General features: G+C 41.6%; 1 protein-coding gene across 1 annotated transcript in view; it reads right to left on the reverse strand.

Moving 5' to 3' along the window:
* Positions 1-10,772, reverse strand: part of lrrc27 (leucine rich repeat containing 27) — a 96,092-nt gene extending 85,320 nt beyond the window's left edge. Inside the window, exons 1-2 of the mRNA XM_033034745.1 lie at positions 10,496-10,772; positions 8,658-8,788 (exon numbers count right to left, since the gene is read on the reverse strand). Coding sequence (XP_032890636.1) covers positions 8,658-8,788; positions 10,496-10,675 — 311 coding nt within the window. The 5' untranslated portion in view covers positions 10,676-10,772. The remainder of the gene's footprint in view (positions 1-8,657; positions 8,789-10,495) is intronic.
* Between the last annotated feature and the right edge of the window lie 12,434 nt (positions 10,773-23,206).

The raw sequence follows: 23,206 nt of genomic DNA on the forward strand, positions 1-23,206 counted from the left end.
GGAGAATGGCCAAGCTGTACTATCTCTGAATGTTCCAGGCCCAGATTTGTGCAAATTAAAGGCCTCTCGTCTTCTTGAAGAATTCTCCGTGTCTGTGTCATTTATATCTTTAATTTGAGTCATGTAAACCACGACAAATTGGCGCAGCGAGCAGGGTCGGTAAGAGACCATTAATTAAAAGATAAGTAGCCCAGGGCCTTCCCAGCCCCTAATGTGGCTCTTAAGGACAACAGGACAAAGGTGGCCACATAAAAACGATGCGGATTTCCGCTTCATTTGGACTAATAACCTGTTGTTCATGATAAGCCATTGGGGACACAGAAGTGCCTAGGTAGTTAGAAGGTCTCTCCGACCCAAGAATCTGGCACTAAATTGTTCTAAAAAGGAGGACCGGGAGGATTGTCCAAGAAGGCCGCGCTGTGTGTGGTGAGTAATAATAGTTGTGATAAGAAAGTAGTGTGATGGTATTAAGAGTTTATTAAGACCTTGTGGTTACCGCCCTGAGAAGTCAGGGGTCTGTACGGGCGAAGCAGGTATTAAGACCTTGTGGTTACCGCCCTAAGAAGTCAGGGGTCTGTACGGGCAAGGCAGGTATTAAGACCTCGTGGTTATCACCCTGAGAAATCAGGGGTTTTGCACGGGCGAGGCAGGTATTGTGTGGACAACGCCTTGGGTGACCAGGGGTCATTCGGGCAAAATACGAATTTGGGGTAGGTGCGTGGCAGAAGGTGTACACAGTGATAGAATATTGTAGAATAGCAGAAAGTAGAATAGCAATAATAATAGTGTATGGTTTAAGGACTGAGTGTCTTAACTGTTTGTGGAGATAAGCTTTCAGTATTCTTTAAGCTGAGAGATCAAAAAATAAATGTGTTTTCTTTGTCTGGAAATTAATGGGGGTGGTGTGTGGTCAGATGTTGAGTGACTAGGATTTTGATTGGTTGTGATTTAGTGGGGTGTGGTTAGAATTTGAGTGACGGTGAGTCTGACTGGTCACGATCTGAATCAATGTCCAATCACAGCGTTTGGGAACCTGACTGCTGGAGGATTGGATCATCCTACTTTGGCTTGGGAGGGAGATAAGAATTATATAAATGTTAATTTTGAAATTTTAATACGTGTAAAAAATTGAATAATTTCTTTGAAGTAAGAATGGAACGAATGTGATTTGTGTGTAAAAACCGGTTTGGAATGAAAGAGGAAGTTTATATATGTGATAATTATTTTGTTTATTGTATTTGTAGACCACATTGTAAGGGTAAGTAAGTAAGTAAGTAAGTTTTATTTATATAGCACGTATTGAGTCAACTCGCATTGACACCAAAGTGTTTTACATAAAATAGATAATAAGTTTCCATAACAACCAGAGAAAAGGGTTAATAAATAAATAAAAGAAAATAGACCACAACAAATTATAGAGTTGAACACAAACGTCCCCCCACAGCAGAATCAAAAATTTCCACTGTGGGTATGTGTATGTTCCTTTAAATAAATTGGAAACAATGGGGGAAGGTTACGAACAGCTGTAAGATAACGATTAACTGTTTGTATCCTCGTAACCTAAAAGGGGAAGTTGGAAAATGTAGGTTATTTGTTTTTTTCTGATGTTTCTTTTAGATTTCTTTTCAGTAAAGTTAATTGATGAAACATGACCAGCTTTTATGGTTTGTTGTTTTATGGTAAACATTCGTTGGAAAAGTGGGAAAAGCGGAAAGGAAAGGAATTAGATACACTTAGGCAGTTTAGAAAGAAAGGAGAGAGAGGCAGTTAGGAGATAACAGAAGTAGGAAACGACAGGTGTGAAAGTAATAAAGCAGGAGGAGTCAGTGGAAGATTTAAAAAGAAAGGTGAATGAATTTGCAAGGAGGCTAGAATATTTAAGAAGCAAGAAATTGAGTTTAGAATAAGAAAGAAGGCATACCAGAAAGGATTAAAGTGGGAAGCATAGGGATAAATTGATGAGACTGCTTTAAAAAAGAAAAGAGAAGGATAGACACAGATTATCCCTTGGGGCACCCATAATCTGAGAGGGCTAAAAAATACCTCACCCTATATCCCTGATGGGGGAGGAAATGGATTAGGGCTTTGGAGGAGGAGAATGTGGGACGATTATTGGCTATGGGAGATTTGAAGGCACTGTTGGTGAAAGTGATAGGAACCACTAAACTGACAGAACTAATGAAGTGATGGTATAAAATGATGCGAACAATGTAATAAGCAATGGAGTGCTGTTTGACACAGTCAGGCAGAGGGCATGGCAGGCCCTCAGACAATGTTACCCACTTAAGGTGAACCCCAAGGAATAAAGGGGAGATACACAAGGAGAGGCAAATTATCCTGCAGCCTATCTGGAAAACCAGCTGAAAAGGTGGAGAGTTGAAAATGAACAAGAAATAGAAGGCAACCAGTTGATGAACATTATATTATGAACTACTGTGGTGGATGTCATGCCTCTTAAAGTCAAGCCTAGATTGGAGGAGGTGGTGGGATTGTCATTTATTTCCCACCCCCGATTCAGCGATCAGTTGGTCTCTGAGGTCAAGAAATATCGGAAAGATAGGAAAAAGACTTGCAAACCAGCAGGAAGAGCTTAAAAAGAAAGAGCTGAAAAAAGAAAGACAATGTTGTTCAATAACAACTGACCTGGTTGAAAAGACTGAAATAAGTGATGAACTGACACAAGTAATAATAATAATAAATTTTATTTAATGGGCGCCTTTCATACATCTCAAGGACACCTTACATAGTAATCGAAATAAAACATATAATCGGAATAAAACAAGTAATTAAAGACATCACAGTGACACAAATTAAAAACAGAATTCAATCCAAAAACAGAAAATCAAAAACACAGTGTGAAAAGAGAGCAGCGGCAGCCAAAGCGCGCCAGCGTCCACTCTCTCTTCACGGCAGCCATCTTGGACACAGACCTACAGGACTACAATTAGACAAAAAAATCATCCCCCCACAGTGGATAGCACTGTGGAGGAAGGCACAATGTCCAATCCCCACCCATGTTCACCCCAAAGTCAGGCCTATTGAGGCCACCGCAATTGCCTCTACGGAGGCCCGATGTCCCTGGCCGTTCTCACCGGATGGTCTTGCCCCGGCGTCGGGAGAGTCCTTTCGGCGGCTGGGCCACTTGGAACGGCCGCTTCCTGGTTGGAGACCGCGGCTGCCGAAGCCGACAAGGCCGCGCCGGTTTGGCGCTCCCAGGCTCCCAATGACAAAGTCGGCGCCCGCTCTCCGCACTGCCGCCTTGCCGCCTCTACGCACGTCGTCTCTCCGCTCCGCAAACCCGCAGCCCGGAGATGTTGCTCTCGGCGGTCCAGCTCGCCAGAGCTCCAGCGCGGCGACCCAGGCAAGGCATCGCCCGCTCCGCTCCAGCGCTCCAATGCTGTCCCGCCACCCAGGCCGAGGTGCTGGGTGGTTCCCGCCAAGAAACGGCGCTCCAAGCCCGCTGGTAGGCCACGAGGACGGGTCGACGGGCAGCCCGGAAAAAAGGCTGCCACACCGACCAGGTAGGGACCTATAAATAAAGTAACACCTACCCCCCCACATTAAAAGACCATATCCCCAAAAAAAAAAAAAAAAAAAAAAAAAAAAAAAACAGGACTCACTAAAAACTAAAAAAAAACGAATTTAAGACGGACGGCTGCTGGCTAGCAGCCGTTCACCAAGATGGCTCCTCCTCCTCTAACAAGTGAGTCCTATGACAAAACCAAGCAGGGCCAGAGAATTACATGCCAATAATAAATGTCTTTGGGGGAGCGTTTCCTCAAAAAGTCCTATCAGGAGTGAAATTAATCTGGATATAAGCCCTAACAGGACTGGGGTCCCCAAGGGAGGGAGGGATTTAAAGGAGGATGTCAAGAAAGGCTAGGATGAGGTAGGGTTTTGAATACTAGCCCCATGTTTTAATTAGATGATAAAGGCAGAGTTGGAAGGTGTACCCTTAGAAAGTATTTGATGATGTGGATGATTTGTTGGTTTGTTCCACAGTGTGAAGCAATGTAAGAGAGAGAGAGAGATATTGTAAGTCTAAAAAAAAATATTTCAGAATGTAGGACAGAGGATGATGACCTTGGGAAAGGCAGGATATAGTTCAGACTAGATTGGAAAATATGTTGAAAGTGTGACGTCATTAAGAAAGATAATGAAGGAAGAAGGACAAACAAGCCTAAATAATGTTTCACAATTAGAACTTTTGAATGATGGAGACAAAAAGGTTTTGTTTGTGAATGTTTGTTGTTAAAAGGGATCATAATAGCAAGTATGTAGGGTTTGAAATGGTGTATAAGGATGAATTAGACTTTAAGGTAATTAAATTAAAAGCCTGTAACCTTGCTTAGCTCAGTTGGCAGAAATTAAGGCTTTAAGAGAAGCATGTGACGTGAGGGAAAGTGAGAAAGATGAAGTTTATACTGACTAAGCATATGATTATGGAGTTTGTGATATGTTTAGAGCAGTAGGGAAATAGAAAGGCTTTGAGAAAAGCAACGGAGACCAAACGTTAGCAGTAAAGTTAGACCTGATAAGAGCAATATTGAAGTCAGGGGCACTAGCTGTCATTAAATGTCAAGCACATAAGAAGGTAAATTAAAGTGCAGACGAAGCAGCCAGAACAGCATCTGGAAGATGATAAGCTGTTGTTATGTCTAGGGTAAGTCTGAATAGATTAAGGTATGAATACTGTCATGTCATTTATGATGAATAAGGTAATTAAGAGGTTTGGTAGACCTACAGAAATCAGTTTTGACAACGGATTGTTTTCATTTAGGGAGTAGTCAAGTTGGTGATACAGGCCCTTAGAGTAAAACACAGATTTGGGTGTGTAACACCTGCAGTCACAGGCATGGTGGAAAGAATAAATGGAACATTGAAGGTTAATATAAATAAGATTTGTGTAATTACAAAGTTGAATTGGATCGATGCCCTGCCATTGGCACTGAAGAGATGTTGCATGCAAACTAACCGAATAACCCACATAACACCACATGAGATGTTTATTGACCGACCCATAAGTTGCACAATGGAGAGGTCCTTACAAGGGACTGAGTTTGGAACAATTAGAGATCGAATTTAAGAAGTATATGCAACAGTTAATTATGATATACAAGTCTATTTATGAACAGGTAAAGTAAAAGCTGTTGGAGGTGGACCAGGAGGAAGGACCCTTTAAACCTGAAGACAAGGTGTATGTATGAGTTTTCCAAACCACCGACCTATTCCTGGTACCATTTCAATCATTACATGAGGGCTGTCCCGCAGGTACGAATAGATAATAGCCCTGAGGTAAGTGAACAGGAGGACAAAGAAATGAGAAAAGAGTAGAGTTTTAACAAGAACGTTGTTTGACATCAGTGGTGGGCAAAATAATGGAAAGGATACTTAAAGATAATATATATAAGAATTTGGATAAATAGGGTAGGATTAGGAAGAATTAGCATGGATTTGTGATTAGGTCATGTTTGACTAATCTTGAATTTTCTGAAAAGGTTATTAGGGAAATTGATGAGGCTAAAGTGGTGGATGTTGTCTAGATGAACTTCAGTAAGGCCTTTGACAAGGTTCAATAAGGAAATAAGGTTGGTTAAGAAGGTTTAGTAAGGAGTAGCAAGATGGATTAAAAAGTGGCTGTATGGGAGATGTCAGAGAGTAATGGTGGATGGATGTTAGTCAGGTTGGAGGTCAGTGACTAGAGGGGTACCTCAGGGATGTGTGTTGGGTCCACTGTTGTTTGTCACGTGAATCAATAATCTGGATGTTGGTGTGGTAAAATGGATTAATAAGTATGTAGATGATACTAAGATAGGTGGTGTTGTGAATAATGAAGTAGATTTTAAAAGTCTACAGAGAGATTTAGGTCATTTGGAAGAGTGGGTTGAAACATGACAGATGGGTTTAATGTTGATAAGTGTGAGGTGATACATCTTGGAAGGACAAATCAAAATTGGACGTACATGGTAAATGGTTGAGAATTGAGGAATGAAGTTGAACAGAGGGATCTAGGAATAACTATGCATAGTTCCCTGAAGGTGGAATCTCATGTAGATAGGGTGGTAAAGAAAGATTTTGGTGTGTTGGCCTTTATAAGTCAGGGCATTGTGTATAGAAGTTGGGTTGTAATGTTAAAATTGTGCAAAGTATTGGTGAGGTCAATTGTGGAGTATGGTGTATAATTTTGGTAGGCAAATTATAGGAAAAATGTAAGCAAAATAGAGAGAGTACAGAGGAGATTAACTAGAATGTTGACTGGGTTTCAGCAACTAAGATACAGAGAAAGATTGAACAAGTTAGGTCTTTATTCTTTGGCGAGGAAGAAGGTTAAGGGGGATTGATAGAGGTCTTTAAAATGATGAGAGGGATAGACAGAGTTGACATAGATAAGGTTTTTCCGTTGAGAGTAGGGAAGATTGAAACAAGAGGACATGATTTGAGAATTAAGGGACAGATGTTTAGGGGTAACATGAAGGGGAACTTCTTTACTGAGAGAGTGGCAGCTGTGTGGAATGAGCTTCCAGTGGAAGTGGTGAAGGTAGGTTCGATTTTATCATTTAAAAATAAATTGGATAGGTATATGGACAGGAAAGGAATGGAGGGTTATGGTCTGAGTGCAGGTAGATGGGACTAGGTGGGAGTAAGTGTTCGGCAAGGACTAGAAGGACCAAGGTGGCCTGTTTCATTGCTGTCATTGCTATATGGTTAAGATATTGTGAGGTTTTTTTTGGAGACATTAGTGACTATGAAATTGGTGTAAATAAGGTCAGAATAAAGGGGTGTTTGTGTACTTTTTGGGGAGCACTGTTGTACCTTTATCCGTAATAATACTAGCCCGGAGGGGTCTTTCACTAAAGCCATGGATAAGTTAAAAACCTAAGGAGTAAGGTTAAATGAAACGCAGGATTAAGACATCAATTGTGTGGGTGGCTGGAGAGGATGTTGGGGGGTTTGGGGAGAATGGCTGATTCAAAATTGGTCTGGCCATTGGGGTCGTACTACTTGCAGTGGGAATAATGTTGTGCTGTGTTTTCCCCTGTATTAAGTCCCTCCTGGTGAAAGATATTGTGAAACAACTGCCAATGATAACGGGTGCAGACGAATCTGGCCCTAAAGGAAAATGGACCTGGGTCATAGAATACTACTACGATGAAGAAGAACTAATAGGAAAATGTTAAATGTAGCCAAGGTTGTCGCCAATGGTATTTACCAAGGTCATGACCCGGCGACAGCCAACGTCACCTGGCGTCATCTTGGTGACAACCTACGATAGCACCTACACTTGACACGCAGGACAAGCCCACTGTCGCAGCGAGGTTTTGAACATTTCAAAATCCAGTGGTGACAAGAAAAACGTGACAACACTTGCGGAGACAGCTCACCACAACACTGGCGTCAGCCCGCCTCACGCCGCGACCATGAGGAGACAGCCTATTTTTCGTCTGTCACCGAAAAATGTTGCCTTGTGGGACAGCTGCTCAACTCCCTAAAAGTGGCAACATAAGTAGATAGAGTGGTAAAGAAGACGTGGTATGGTTGCCTTCATAGGTTGGGACACTGTGTATATGAGCCAAGAAGTCATGGTGCAGCTTTATAGGACTTTGGTTAGGCTGCATTTGGAATATTGCTTGCAATTCTAGTCACCACATAACAGGAAGGAAATGTATAAATGTATGAGTGGCATAAAGAGGGTAGAAAGTCAGAATCTTTTTCTCAGGGTGCATATCTCAAAGACTAGAGTCCACAGCGTTAAGATGAGAGGGGGAAAGTTTAAAGGAGATGTGCTGGGCAAGTTTTTTTTATACGTATTGTGCTGAGTGTCTGGAACACATTGCCTGGACCTTGAGATCATTTTGGCATGCTAATAAGTGGCAAGTGACATCCAGTCATAATTGTGCCAGGCAATGACCATCTCCAACAAGAGAGAGGGCCTAAATTAGAGAGGAGGAAGTTTCAAATTTGAACAATCGAGTGATTAAATACGTTATTAGAAAAAAATTATCAGTTCAGCATATTGATATGAGAATCCATATGTACTGATCGGAAAGCATTGTGTGATTGTATCTTATTTCAGGCTGGAGTAAAGTAAACATTTCATGTGTGCGATCACTTCACGGCAATAAAATTAACATATTAAAAATATGAGGAAGTATTATGAAGAATTACAAAGAATTTACAGCTAATAAACAGGCAATTTAACGTATATGCTTCAGTTTATTCCTCTTGGTTCTCTTGCTGTTCCACCCATTTTCCCCACACTTTCTTCAAATCTTCATATACCTACTCTTCTCATATGGTTTAATTTTGAAAACTCCCCTGTTACCTGTCTCAACCAAATCCTTTACTGGAAATTTCCCAATTCTAAGAAATATATCTTGTTTTGCAACTGGAATTATTAATTATGCCCCGTTTCCAGACAAAAGATTTAGACTCTAAGGAATTGTTGAATTTTCTCCACCAGAATACTACCCTAATAATACAGACAAAAATCTCCTCATTGCAATATGATGTAAATATGTTAATAGTACACAGGAGTATTTCAAGGTAATTTTTAATTGGGAGAATGTAAACAGACAAAATATTTTCAGTTTCTTAAATGCAAGACATTGCTCCAGCATTATCATAGATACAAAAGATAAGAAAATTATCTAACAAACCTATGGTCTCCAATCGAAAGAGGAAGACTTGTGAGTTTGTTGTTTCGTAGATCCAACCAGATAAGATTTGGCAATCGATGAAAGAAGTCCTCAGAAAGTTCAGATAAGGCGTTTCCTTCAAGATATAAATTCTATTGGAAAAAATATTCCAGTCATTACCATGCATGACAAGAAATATTTGAAAAAAAAGACTTGTACAGACACTTTCACAATTGTCAATTGTCTTAACTTTCTTTACAAACAGTGAAATACTTACAAAATGTATTCACTGTTGCAAGGTAGAAAATATAGAAATATTGGCTAAGACAAACAGGGTTAACTTTCTTCCAAATATCATCAGGGATTTTTATTTGTATATGAACCTCATTTGACATGCAGTCGCAAAAAGTTGAGAACAACCTACAATGTAACAATGAACTCATCTTAGTCAGGAGATGAGTTTGCAGGAAATACCAATCAGATATTGCACTTTAAAAAGTAATAAGTGTAAAACATATTGCTCAGTGCAACAAAAATTAAACACATAAATGACAGTCATTCTTGCACCAGGGATTTCAACTATTCCCTTTGTCATGTAGAGAAACAAATATATGAAGTAACAATTTGAAATCAGACCAACATAGAATCCACTGAAGTATCTCAGATGGTCGAGCAGCATCAGAGGGAGAAGTGAGGGGGAGGGGGGCAGATGGAATTGTTGACCTTTTGGGTCGAGACGCTGCATCCGGTCTAAAAGTGAAGAAAAACAGGAGGATATTTGGCTCTCTTTAGAATTTTGTACGTCGTAGGAGCAAAATTAAGCCATTCGGCCCATCAAGTCTACTCCACCATTCAATCAAGGCTGATCTATCATTCCATCTTAACCTGCCTTCTCCCCATAATCTTTGACACTGTTACTATTCAAGAAAATGTATTTTCCCTCTCCGCTCTTAATCCAAATACATTGCCAATTCCTCACATCACCACCACAGATTCTGCTCCATCTGCTGAGTTCCTGCAGCAGATTGTTTGTTGCTCCAGATTTCAACATCTGCAGTCTCGTGTGTCAACCAGTTGAAACCATCCTGGTTAGGATACAAGGAGAACTGCAAATGCTGGGATCTGGGGTAGAATACAAAGTATATGAAGCAATTGCTGATGCTGGTTTAAACCGAAGGTAGACACAAAAAGCTGGAGTAATTCAGCTGGTCAGGTAGCATCTCTGGAGAAAAGGAATAGATGACGTTTCAGGTCGAGACCTGGAATAACTCAGCAGGTCAGGCAACATCTGTGGATCGAATAGATAGGCGATGATTCAGCTCGCGACCCTTCTTCCGATAAGTTACTCCAACACTTTTGTTAAGATACAAACATCGACATTTCAACCTTTGGATCAGGAACCAGATTTCTTCTAATTCCAAAAAACTCGGTGACATTATTGACTAAACTTGCGTTTTTTTTTCATGTTCATAAGTGATAGGAGAAGAATTATGCCATTTGGTCCATTAAGTCCACTCTGCCTTCCAATCAAGGCTGGTCTATCTTTTCCCTCTCCACCCCAGTCTCCAGCCTTCTCTCCATAACCCCTGACACCCATACTGATCAAGGTTTTTCCAGGTCATATGTTATTATAGTTGAATGTTCCTCTATCTAAAAATCCATTGACAAGCCTAATATTAAAAGTTTGCAGGACGGAACTGCAGATGCTGGTTTACACCGGTGATAAGACACAACATGTTGGAGTAACTCAGCGGGTCAGGCAGCATCTCTGGAGAGAAGGTAAGTTGATGCTTCAAAGGAGCGGGTATGAAGTTTCTGCAGCTTTATCCCCGCCGCCGGCTCGGATTCCGCGGCCTTACCTTCAACCAGGGCATTTGGAGAACGTGTTCGGGCAGCTGCACCAGTCCCCTACCACTGAGATCCATCATTTCAGCGACCGAGTCGCTGTCGCTGTCGCCGTCGCCGTCGCCATCGCCGTCGCCATCGCCATCGCCGTGGCTGCCCGCCGGGCTGGGCCAGCGCTCATGCCGCTCCGCCATTCCAGCCTCTCGGGCCGCCTCCAAACCACCGCGTCTCCATGGCAACCGGGCCTGTGACGCCCCTCACACGGCGCGCCATCAAGAACCACCAGGCAAGAATGTCTTATTGTCCTGTGTCCTGGGTGGAACAATGGCATTCTCACTTGCAGCTGCACAACACAATACGTATACACCCACACATATATATATGTACACTTACATTTATATATACAAGATAGTCCAGAATAGTTTATTGTCATATTGTCGAACAATGAGTATGAATGACATTCTCACTTGCAGCAGCACAACACAATACGTATACACCCACACACATATATATGTACACGTACATTTATATATACGAGATAGTCCAAAATGGTTTATTGTCATATTGTCGAACAATGACATTCTCACTTGCAGCAGCACAACAGGATATGTATTACACACACATGTATTAGCAATGTTACAAAATTTTGAGATTTTAAAAATCAAGTCTGCAATTTATCCCATCAGATAAAGCATAAAAAGAAGTTTAATTTGACACCTAATTCACTTTCATATCTTCAGTATTTGAAAAATGTTATGGCCATTTTCATACTCTGAATTGAGCATCTTGTTCCCTATTGCTTTTCCATTGACTTAACTCAAAAGCTGTGATCGAGGACAGTCAAAAGCCCATAACGTTCTTAAGAGAAGTGAATGAAATTTTCAGTTATTATTGATTGAAGCATTCTGAAACAAATATGAAACAATCTTCCTTGGATGACCTGAAATTAAAGCATATAATTAATTAACCTAATTGTAGCTAATTACAAAATTCAATTACTAGATCTAAACCTATCCATTTCTTAAGAAAATGTTAACATTTTTAAATAGCCTAAGTGTCTAAATGACATTCACACAAGAATTCACAATATAACATGATTTTTAAATAATTGTCATGAATTTATAGGCCAAATGGAAGGAATTTAATGTTTAATTCCCGTAAATTAATGGCCATTTTAATCGTCTTGCGAGTGGGTTTTTGTGGCACGTGATCAATTGCAACGTTGCATTTGCGGTGAATTTGAACCCCATATCGGCAGGAAAAACACTGTTGGTTCATATGGGGCCAAAATCACATTATTGCCAAGGAAATTTTGATTAAAGTTATCCTAAGAAGCAAGTTTATATGTAAAATAGACGACTTACATTTTGTTTTGACCCCTACGTGTGATTCGTCCCGTTGTAGGCGTTGACGGCATTAGAAGTAGCTTTTTATGTTACTCTTATTGTCCCGCAATTTTTTTTTTTAAACTTCAGAGAACGGAAGTTGGAACGATTTTTCTGCAGCAGCTTAACAGCCTGAGGAAGTTCGACCGACAGGCAGGAGAAAACGGCATTTTAATCCGGCATCCCCCCCCCCCCCTCAAAGGCGCCAAGATCGCGCACACGGCCAGTGGCAGAACTGCAGTGCCGCTGAAGGTAAGTATTGTAACATCGCTACATGTAGAAATATATATATATATAAATATAGATGAGAGAGTTAGCAGTGAAGAGCGTTTTATTGTCATATGCCCCAAGTAGAGCAATGGCATTCTCACTTGCAGCAGCACAACAGAATCTGTATATATATATATATATATATATACAGGTGTATACATATATATATATATATACACGCACACACACACACATGTATATATGTAGACGAGAGAGTCAATGGTAGGGTTGCCATCTGTCCTGTATTAGCTGGGACATGCCGTATTTTGGGGTAAATTGGTTTGTCCCATACGGGACGAGGGGACTCGAGTCGAGGGTGCCGCGTCCGGCTCCTCCTCACCCGTCGCGATGTAGTGCAGCCCATGGAGTGCAGCAGCCAGGGCCGTCTTTATGCATGGGCCCGGGGCCCCACGAGCATAGGGGCCCCATGCTAATCTATGTATTGTAGAATGTTATTGTAGAACATGAAATAGGAAATAGTAATAAACACCCAGACTGCCTTAAAAATTCAAAAATGTGATATTCTCAAGATCAGAACTTTAATATTATTGTATACTAGACTTAGTGGGACCCGTTGGGTCCCATGTTCACACCGGAGGGCTGATCCCCCGATGCAATATTCCACCTCTCCACCAATTCCAATATTGGTGGCCAGCGGGGGGGCTTTCTGGAGCGCTGGTATGGGTTCTTGGGGTGGCAGCTCAGTCCCTCAAGCCTGATCTGCTGGCAGCTCACTCACAGCTGGTGGGCTGGCAGTTGACTCATGGCTATTCCTTGAAATTCCATTTCAAGCAGGATGCAAGGCCACCAAATTCAAATCCATTTTCCTACCATTTCAAGCAGGGTGCAAGGCCACCAAATTCAAGTGCATTTTCCTACCACTTCAAGCAGGGTGCAAGGCCACCGATTCAAGTGCAGTTTCCTACCACTTCAAGCAGGGTGCAAGGCCATCGAATTCAAGTGCAGTTTCATATCACTTCAAGCAGGGTGCAAGGCCACCAAATTCAAGTGCAGTTTCATACCACTTCAAGCTGGATGCAAGGCCACCAAATTCAAGTGCAGTTTCATACCACTTCAAGCTGGATCCAAGGCCACCAAATTCAAGTGCAGTTTCATACCACTTTAAAAGTGGCAGTGCCTTTTTACTTCAAACAAACCATATTTTCATTTTCATTTTCAAACCACAGTTGAGTAGACATTTGTTCAGTATTATTCAGAGCTCAGAGAGACGTGACCCTTTGTCTTCTTCCATCTTGCAGAGACTGAGTAAGGCATACCACTTCCTGGTTTTATAGCCCTTCCCCCTCCCTCCAGCAGGGGCAGCAGAGAGAATGGGGAATTTTGTAAAAACATTAATATCTCTCTCATTTTGTATCGACGGGAAAAATCCTCCGCACCCGGAAGGCGGAGGGAGATTCTGAGCGAGGTGGCCAAAAATGACGGCCGTAGGTAATGGCGTTCTGTCGGAAATCGCAGCACAGTGGGCCAAATGCGGTCAAGATCAGAGTTTTAGTAATATAGATGTTACAATTTCTAGCAATAGACCAAGTCTTTATGGAGAAGATCAGTTGCTAGCTGGTACATTGGCATATCATATTCTGTAGCATCATCATACTCCTCAGATTGTAACCAATAAGCAACTCTGTACACCTTGTTTTTCCTCAACTTTTCAATTTTGGCATTATAAACTACAGGTTTTTGCTCTTCAAACCATGCATGACATGCCTTTCTGCCCACTACTTTCTCATTAAGAATGTCCTGTAGATCATCACATTTGGAGTAGTCCAAATTCGGATAAACTCTGCGAATGCAGTCCAAATCAGTCTCTTTTGCTGGCATTTGGATTAACAATTTTGCATTTCTTCTTCGGAGACATCTGTTTAAATGTAAAGGGTAAAAAAACGCTGAACAGCATTAACAAAAACAAGTTATTATTTGCAGTTTTAGAAAAAAGGTAGAAATGATAAAGTTAAACACTAAAACAAATAGTAAATACCCAACAAAAAAATTCATATTCATATTTCATCAAATCAATTCAATTCATCTAATCAATTAAATTCATCTAAATTCAATTACGAGATCCATTTCTTAAGAAAAGGCTACATTTTTTAAAATAGCCTAAGTATCCAAATAACAAATAACAAACTGATCCCATTCACACAAGAATTCAAAATATAACATGATTTTTAAAGCTCACTGTCATGAACATATGCCAAATGGAAGGAATTTAATGTTTATTTCCCATAAATTAATCCAGAAACATCCACTCTCAATATAATCAGAATTATTATTTTTTGCACAATACATGTGACTAAAACTGTTGTGGATATTTAGTATAAAAATATTGATCAAGGATAGACAATATCATCAATTATAGACAATTTAGACGCTCTTATGACATAATTGTTCAAAAAAAAGAGGATTTTAATCATCTTGAGTGTGGGTGTTTCTGGAATGTGATCAATTGGAACGTTGCCATTGCCGTAAATTTTAAGACCATATCAGCAGGCAAGACACGGCCAATTCGTATAGGGGCTAAATAACATTTTCGCATCATAAGATTAGGCCAAAGCCACCTCAAGAAGCAAGATTATATGAGAAATAAACGACTTACCTTTTGTTTTATCCTGATATTGCGATCCGTGACGTTGAAGGTGTTGAGAGCATTAGAAGTCGCTTTTTACTTTAATCCAGTGATTAAATTGTCCAGCGATTTTTTAAAAATAAACCGGGAACGGAAGTCCGATTGATTTTTCTTCATCAGTTAGCAGCCCGAGGAAATCCCTCTCAGACAAGCAATACAAACCTGCATTTTAATCCCTCCCCCCCCCCCCCCCTTTGTTGCCAGTGTTGACGGATGGCCTCCAGCGTCCCCGTGGACACCGCGTACAGGTACACGCGAGCTCGGACGTAGGCCTGGAAGAGGGGCAGGCAGCCGACTCTGGTGTGACTATCGACCGCCCGCTGCCTGGACCCGAGAATGGGCATCTTGGCCACGCCCAGGAGCAAATTGACAGGGAGATCTCCCCCCCCCCCCCCCCTCCCCGATTGGCCCTCCCCACTCCCTGCCTTGTATCCAAACACCTGGATCGTGGGACTAAAATGCAACCAGAAATTGAGGAGCAGCCCCGTCAGACATTGGTGCAGGGCAGCAACCTCAATGTCCCATTGTGATGTCACCGTGGCACTCGGCAGCTTGAGAGCCCATTGTGATTGGTACATTGTGCGTTGCAGTGTGACATCATCAGTGGAACCTCCTGGAAAAAAGGCTGCTGGGAGAAGCTGCGGTTACCGTTGGCAACGCCACATTGTGATGTCATTGTGGCACTGTGGCTGTGTGTGAGAAGTGCTTTTTCCTTTTTTTTTAAACTTGAATCGTTAATAACCAGAAATATAGGTGGAAATGCGAAGGGAAGATGTTAATCGCTACCACGGGAAAAATGTGAGTAGGATGTGTGAAAATGGGAAGGCTTTGGCCTCGCGTTTGGAAGAACCAGATTGACACAGACAGAGTCAAATCGTGGGCACAAACAAGATGAAGACTTTTAGTTATATATAGATTAGGGTGGTTGTGGAAATGGTACTTCTGAGATAATGACACATGGAGTTCTTAAATCTATAGCCAAATTTAAGAAATTGTGTTATTTATACTTTTATTCGATTTCTAATCCAGTTAGGACAAAGAATAAATAAAGTATTTCTGAAAATATATTGAAATTTAAAAAACTAATTAAATATAATCATCATCTGGGAACACTGATTGTTCTATAAAAAGCAATATTGGGGAAAGCAGTATATTAAATTTTATCCATGTGGTAATTCAAGAAAGTACTGCAATCGGCTTATATATAAATATTTCTGTATTGATGTATTCCTCTATTATTTTACTTGCATTCATGTGTAGTCATGGTTTCTATCTACCAAAAGATGGCTCTGTTCTCATTCCTATTGAGTTGACTCAATTAACAGTGACAGAGAATAACTTTCATCCATGAAATTATACCATGGTCATCTTGGCTGGTGCCCAGAGAACAACTTAGCACTCAGTACAAAAAAAAACAAAAGAGCTCATCATTGACTTCTGGAAGAAGCAGGATGACCATCCCCCACTGCACATAAACAGAGAAAGAGTGGACAGAGTCTCCAGTTTCAGGTTCCCGGTCACCCACATGTCAGCAGATCTCAGGTGGTCAACTAACACGCACTCCCTGGTAAAGAAGGCACAACAACGGCTTCACTTCCTAAGATCACTCAGGAAAGTCAACTTGCTACAACAGCTGCTAGTGTCATTCTACTTTTGCTCCATAGAGAGTGTCCTGACACATTGCATCCTGGTATGCAGGGCCGGTGCTAGTAATTGCGGGGCCCAATTAGAAAATTGATGGCGGGGCCCCTACTCTAGAAAAGTAAACATTTATGTATGTTTATATTTCGTGTAGTATGCTCGTCTTTAACCAAAAAAAACATTAAATGCTTGATATACTAAAATTTTGAAAAACTATATGAAAGTGTCACACATCTAATAAAATGAGCGGCACTTTGAAAGATTGAATGTGTGTGTGTGTGTGTGTGTGTGTGTGTGTGTGTGTGTGTGTGTGTGTGTGTGTTTATGAGTGTATGCGATTGTGTCTCTGTGTCTGTGTGACTGAGTGTGTGTGTTTGTGTGTATGCGTCTGTGTGTGTGCGTGCATGGCCGGCATTAGGGGGTTTAAACGGTTTAGAGATGTTTAGAGGGCTTCAGATGGGTTCAGGTGTGTTTACAATTGTTTAGAGGGAAATAGGGTGGCTAGAGGGGGTTTAGAGGTGTTCAGAGGGTCCCAGAGGGTTTAGAGACGTTATAAGCCCCCCGTGAGAAATTGTATTTCTCTGAAATTGAAGATAGACATAAAGCTGGAGTAACTCAGCAGACAGGCAGCGCAGCAACTCTGGAGAGAAGACCCTTCTTCAGACCGAACTGAACTCGCGTCGGTGAGAGTACTTGTGATTGTCTGAAGAAGGGTCTCGACCAGAAACACAACCCTCTCCCCAGAGCCGCTGCCCGTCCCGCTGAGCCACCTTCAACTTCAGAGCCAAACAAAAAACACAGAGTGCTGGAGGAACTCAGCGGGCCAGGCGAATGCCTCACCAGCTGAGTTTCTCCAGCATTTTTGTCTACCGCTAAACATCAATGATTCCGGGAATGCTGAGGGGACAGGGTGATAGAGAGGGAGTAGGAGAGCTAGAGAGAGACGAGACGGGGAGCGGGAGAGAGAGCGCGAGAGAAAGAGGGAGGGAGGGAGTGAGCAAAAGACAGAGAGACACAACGTGGGTCGGTAGGTGAATGACTAACCTGCACACCAGGAAGAAGCCCCTTCTCGCGGTCCGGGGCCCTCACTCATGATGGTGAGTTAAATGAAATTCTCAACGTGTCATCGATCTACATTCCTCAGTAATGTAATTGTGTTTTAAACAAGTATTAATGACGCCGCGTGAATTTTATTCAAAGAAACACGGCGTCATTAAATGAGTCTGAAGAAGGGGTTCGGCCCGAAACGTCGCCTATTTCCTTCGCTCCATAGATGCTGCTGCACCCGCTGAGTTTCCCCAGCAATTTTGTGTACCTTCGATATTCCAGCATCTGCAGTTCCCTTTTGAACACGGCGTCATTAATACTTGTTCAAAACACTATAACATTTACTGAGGAATGTGGATAGATGCAGATTCATGACATCGCATAACAAGGTGTTAACTACTTACCGTTAAGAAGTGCTAACAGCACTAATTAACAAATCGTTTGTGTATGATGGCCGTGCAGCGGTTGTTATGCATGTTCGTTTAAAAAAAATCCGGATGGCGAATTTAAAAAAATCTTTATTTAACAAAGAGAATTCGTATTTCCGTACGAAATACTGAACATTAGTGCGGGGCCCCCATTAGGCGCGGGGCCCAATTGGGAGCAATCGGTCAAATCGGCTTAACGCCGGCCCTGCTGGTATGGTATGGCAACAGTTCTTCGGCTGACAAGAAGGCCCTGCAGAGAGTCATCAATACAGCCCAGAAGATAACCAACACAAACTTACCTGCCCTGGCTCTGTACTCTGTGCTTTTACTCTGTACTGAAAGAGTACTACTGTTTTAATGTTTGTGGGCCCACTATTTTATTTTCCCAATATACTTCTAAAACCCAAATGTTCTGACAGCTGATGCTCTCCTGTCTTTACCTTTTTGTAAATTGCAAGGTTAGTTTCCTTTTATATCCCTGTGCATTGACTGAGTACAACTGCAATGTACCTTCAAGGTGCTGGAGTGGGAGAGTTGGGTCTTTTGCAGTTGTTCTTTAAAATTTCAGTAGTCTGAAGTTTGAGAAAGCAATTGGTGGATATAAATGCTTTGATAACTTGAGTAAACTATCCGGTGAAGTCTTTGATCAGAAAAATAATTATTGCTTCTAGGTAGGAGAGTCTTGGGTGGCAAGCACACTCCAGAGTTTAGAGTACATACTTTAGAATGACATGTCAGAAAATCTGAGGTAAGTAGTACAATATTGAAATTATTATCTTTACAATAAACTTTCTATATTTCATGGGAATTCAGTAATGGAAGGTAGTAATGTTTCAGACAATCAAAAGTGTGGGGTGTTTTGATGGATGCATCTCCTGATAGACCACTTCCTGTTCTTCTTCAGTCAGAGCAGTTAGTATCTCTCCTTATGAACTCCATGTTCTTAAATAACAATGTTCTGTGAGCACATGTCTAATCATGAAGGATACATTCCTTTGCACATATTATAGCATCCTTCCAACAAAAAGACACCCTCAGGTTCCTCTGCATGACAATACTAGTCAAGTCATCTTCCTCAATGTAGCACTCTTTGAGTACTATCCTTACAGCTCTTTAGATGCCATTATTCCTGCCAGCAAAAGAATATACTCCATCTGAAACCTATCCGTTTAACTATCTTCTTTGAAGAGTTCAAAGACAGGACAGAATTGTTCAAGATGATAGATTGTTGTAACTGTCACCAGCAATCCGGCACTTGATGTGAAAAATATAAATGTGTTTGGTCAGCAATATGCCTTTCCTCCCTGAGAATGCTGAGAAGTTTAACTATAGGAGCTCATGATACCTTGCAAGGGCAATTAAGGATAGCAACCTGTTCAAAATTGATAATTACCGTATAAATCATCCTGGTTCTCTGCTGCCAAACATCTTAAATTTTCCTCATCATATCTATATAACTAAAAGTCTCATCTTGACCCTCTTCCTGTCTGCGCTGTATATTGATTTTAGAAATAACATTACCCTATATCGCTATGATCTTTGGCCATCTTACTCACAGTCCTCCTCCGCTGAGACAGCCCCGATGATTTTTCTGATCGATGAAAAATAAAAAAGTTATGAGTGTTCAAAAAATCTTGAGATCAGCTGATTGGTCCTCTCGCCTGTCAATCACCATGATGAAGGTAATGCCCCTTCCAAGGGGGGGGGGGGGGGCAGGACTGTAAAACTCCGGATGCCTGGACGTGAGTCAGTCACTCTGGAAGATCGTGCGGGAGAGCCCACAACTGTGATTCTAAGCTGTGAATCAACTGAATAGTGAGTCTGCAATGTACTTGCAATAAATGATCTGTTAGCTCTTAATGACAATGCAATGAGTTGTTTGGCCTGCCCTGCCTGTGTTTGAAACTGCAATGCAAAATTGGAAATTAAATGACAATGCCACGAGTTGTTTGTCCTGCCCTTGAAATGGATTGACTTGACTTGACTTGAAATGGATTGACTTGACTTGACTTGCCTTGAAATGGATTGACTTGACTTGACTTGAAGTGGATTGACTTGACTTGAAGTGGATTGACGACTTGAAGTGGATTGACTTGACTTGAAGTGGATTGACGACTTGAAGTGGATTGACTTGACTTGAAGTGGATTGACTTGACTTGACTTGGAATGGATTGAAATGGATTGTTGGCCCTGCACTCACTGTGCTTGACTTGACTTGACCCACAACACCCATGCTTGCGCTCAATATTGAAATCTTCTATTTTGCTTTCTATGTATCAGAAATGGCAATTTCTGCTATTCATCCATCTAAGATATTGGCTTGATTATTTTTCTCTGGGTATGTAGCACAGATTACTATCAATTATATATTATCACCCTCCAACTGCTTTTAACTCATCCCCCCAGTAACCCTGACTTCACCTATTGCAGATATTCCCGTTGTCCATCCATCCGTCCGACAAATTTTCAGCAATGTAAAACACTCTTTTTCATTTCATTTTTCTAGCTCCTATAATGCCTCTATGACTTGAAATGTTAACTTTGTATCTCCTTCCAGAGATGTTGCCCGAATTGCAGAATGTTTTCATCATTTTTTTTGTTTTAGATTTCCAGATTCTATAATTTTCTGATCACATGGGTGCAAGGTGTCTGGTTCAAATCTCCAGGTTTCTTCAGAGTAAAGGGTCTGTCCCACTTACGTGTTCTTGGCACGCAAATTACGCGACCTTGTGGTCGCATTGAGGCGCACGGGCATCGTATGGCCACGCGGGGCCGGTCCCACTGAGAAACGCGGAGGGGTATGTAGTTGAGCGCGACATTGCGCGGGGCTCCAAAATTTTGTAGCAAACGAAATCTTTGCGCGCCAACGGCCTGTCGCGGAACTGACGGCCAAAGTGGGACAGGCCCCAGACCCTGGCGCGACGCAATGTCTCATCTTCAACAGCAGCAGAAGCAGGTAAACGATTGCCGAACTCGGCCTGGGGCTCACGGCCGTTGCGGTCAGGATCCGCCCCCACTTATACTCCCAGAGTGATAAACGGAACACTCGACCTTCAACGGCCACTCGTGGGTCCAGTTGACGTTGATGTTATTAATTTGACGATCATTTGTTTGTAAACTGTCAGCATAGGCAGTCTTTGATTGTGTTAATACTCTATGTTTATGTTTATTTTTTGAATAAAAGTAGTTAATTTATGGGCATCCGGTGAGGGGGGAAGGATGGGAGGGAGGAGGGGGTCTCCCTGTCGGTCTGCTCCTGGGCCTGGCCAAGATGGCCATTCGCGGGTCCAGGCAGCGGGCAGTCGATGGCCGCACACCGGTCGCCTGCCTGCCCCTTTTCCGGGGTTACGTCCGAGCTCGCGTGTCCCTAGAAAAGGAACACGCAGTGTCCATGGGGACTGTGGAGGTCTTCTGTGCACGCTGGTCACCACAGGAGGTTGAATATATTATCGATAAGAATGTTAATATTTTAATTTGATAATTTTGTTTAAGTGTTAAGAGGGAACACGTGGTGTCCATGGGGACTTTGGAGGCTTTCCATGAATACTGGTCGCCGTTGAAGGTCGAGTGTTTTGTTGATAAACGGAACACTCGACCTTCAACGGCCACTCGTGGGTCCAGTTGACGTTGATGTTATTAATTTGACGATCATTTGTTTGTAAACTGTCAGCATAGGCAGTCTTTGATTGTGTTAATACTCTATGTTTATGTTTATTTTTTGAATAAAAGTAGTTTCATAATAAAAAATAAAAAAAAAGCGGGGCCAAGAAAATTGAAGATGGACACAAAATGCAGGAGTAACTCAGCGGGACCGGCAGCATCTCTGGAGAGAAGCAATGAGTAACGTTTCGGGTCAAGACCCTTCTTTCAGACTGAAAAAGATTCTCTACACGAAACATCACCCATTCCTTCTCTCCAGAGATGCTGCCGGTCCTGCTGAGTTACTCCGACTTTGTGTCCATCTTCAAATGACGTCACGTGCTCCAGACGGCCGTGCGTTCGCATGAATTCGCGCGCGACCTTCGCGGTACCGTCGCGGCTCAACGCGACCACGAGGTCGCGTAATTTGCGTGCCAAGGACACGTAAGTGGGACAGGCCCTTAAGGGCTGCATTGTTGGAAACTCTTTCACAGTAGTTGATAAACAGAGTCTCTTCTACTGTTTGGCTGAGCATAGAAACATACTTGTCACTATTTTGAATAAGGCATCATGGATGGCAGCCTGGCCAATATTTATCCATTAATCAAAATCACAGTAAGATAAATGATCCAGTCATTATTACATTGCTGTTTAACAGCATTCACAATACATAAATTGTCTGATGTGGTTCCTGCATTACAAAATAATTACACATTATATATCATTACTTGGAAAGTAGTTTGCAATATCCTGGGTTTTTGAGGTGTGTTTTATAAATCCAAACCTTTTTTCATATTTTCTTATGGTTTAGTGGGGTGCCATTTGCTCCATTGAGTCTGTGCAATCTTAAATCAATCCCATCAGTCTGAAATCCCCCAAGTATTTCCCTGTAATCTGTACTCACTTCCACCTTGATTTTCCTACCTTCCACTGAAATTAAGGGTAACACAATAACCCGTTAAACTACAAAAACACATGACTTTGGGATGTTGGGAGAAACTAAAGGAAACCCTTATGATCAAAGGGAGAATATGTAATATGAGGTCAGGGTCGGGTCTGTGTCACTGGATTGCAAGGCACCAGCACTACCATCTGAAGGAAGTAGAGAAATAGCTGACTTGCAGTAGAGGAGGTTACAGTGGATATATATGCCTCAGGCCTACGAGGACTGAGCAAATAATTTGATTTCTCAGATTAGAAACTTTCATATTGGGTCATTTCAAATGATTGTTTTTGTCCATATGTTCCATTTATTCAATTATGATGATATATTTGTGTTGCAGTTTTGTGCGTAGACCTTTCATTGCCAATATATCAGAATGACATAAGAAAGATGGAAATATGCATCAAAATGTTTTAATATATTATGTCAAGCCCCTCTCCCACTTACGTGTCCATGGCACGCTAATTACGCGACCTTTACCTTAAGAAGAACCTGATAACATGCATATCAACAGGTATTTGAAGACCTCAAATGTAATTGTTTGATACAGGAAATTGCTTTATTTAAACAAATATTGACTTTTTATGCTGAAAAGATCTTTCCTGTGTACAGTAAGAGATCATAATAACATTTTCTTTCAAGTTTACATTGCCCACTATCTCCTTTACGGAGTAACTTAAGGCAGAAAAAGCAATTAAATGGGAAGCAAAATAAATTAAACCAAATTA

Source organism: Amblyraja radiata, chromosome 15 (genome assembly GCF_010909765.2).
Source record: "Amblyraja radiata isolate CabotCenter1 chromosome 15, sAmbRad1.1.pri, whole genome shotgun sequence".
In the NCBI taxonomy this organism is placed as follows: domain Eukaryota; kingdom Metazoa; phylum Chordata; class Chondrichthyes; order Rajiformes; family Rajidae; genus Amblyraja; species Amblyraja radiata.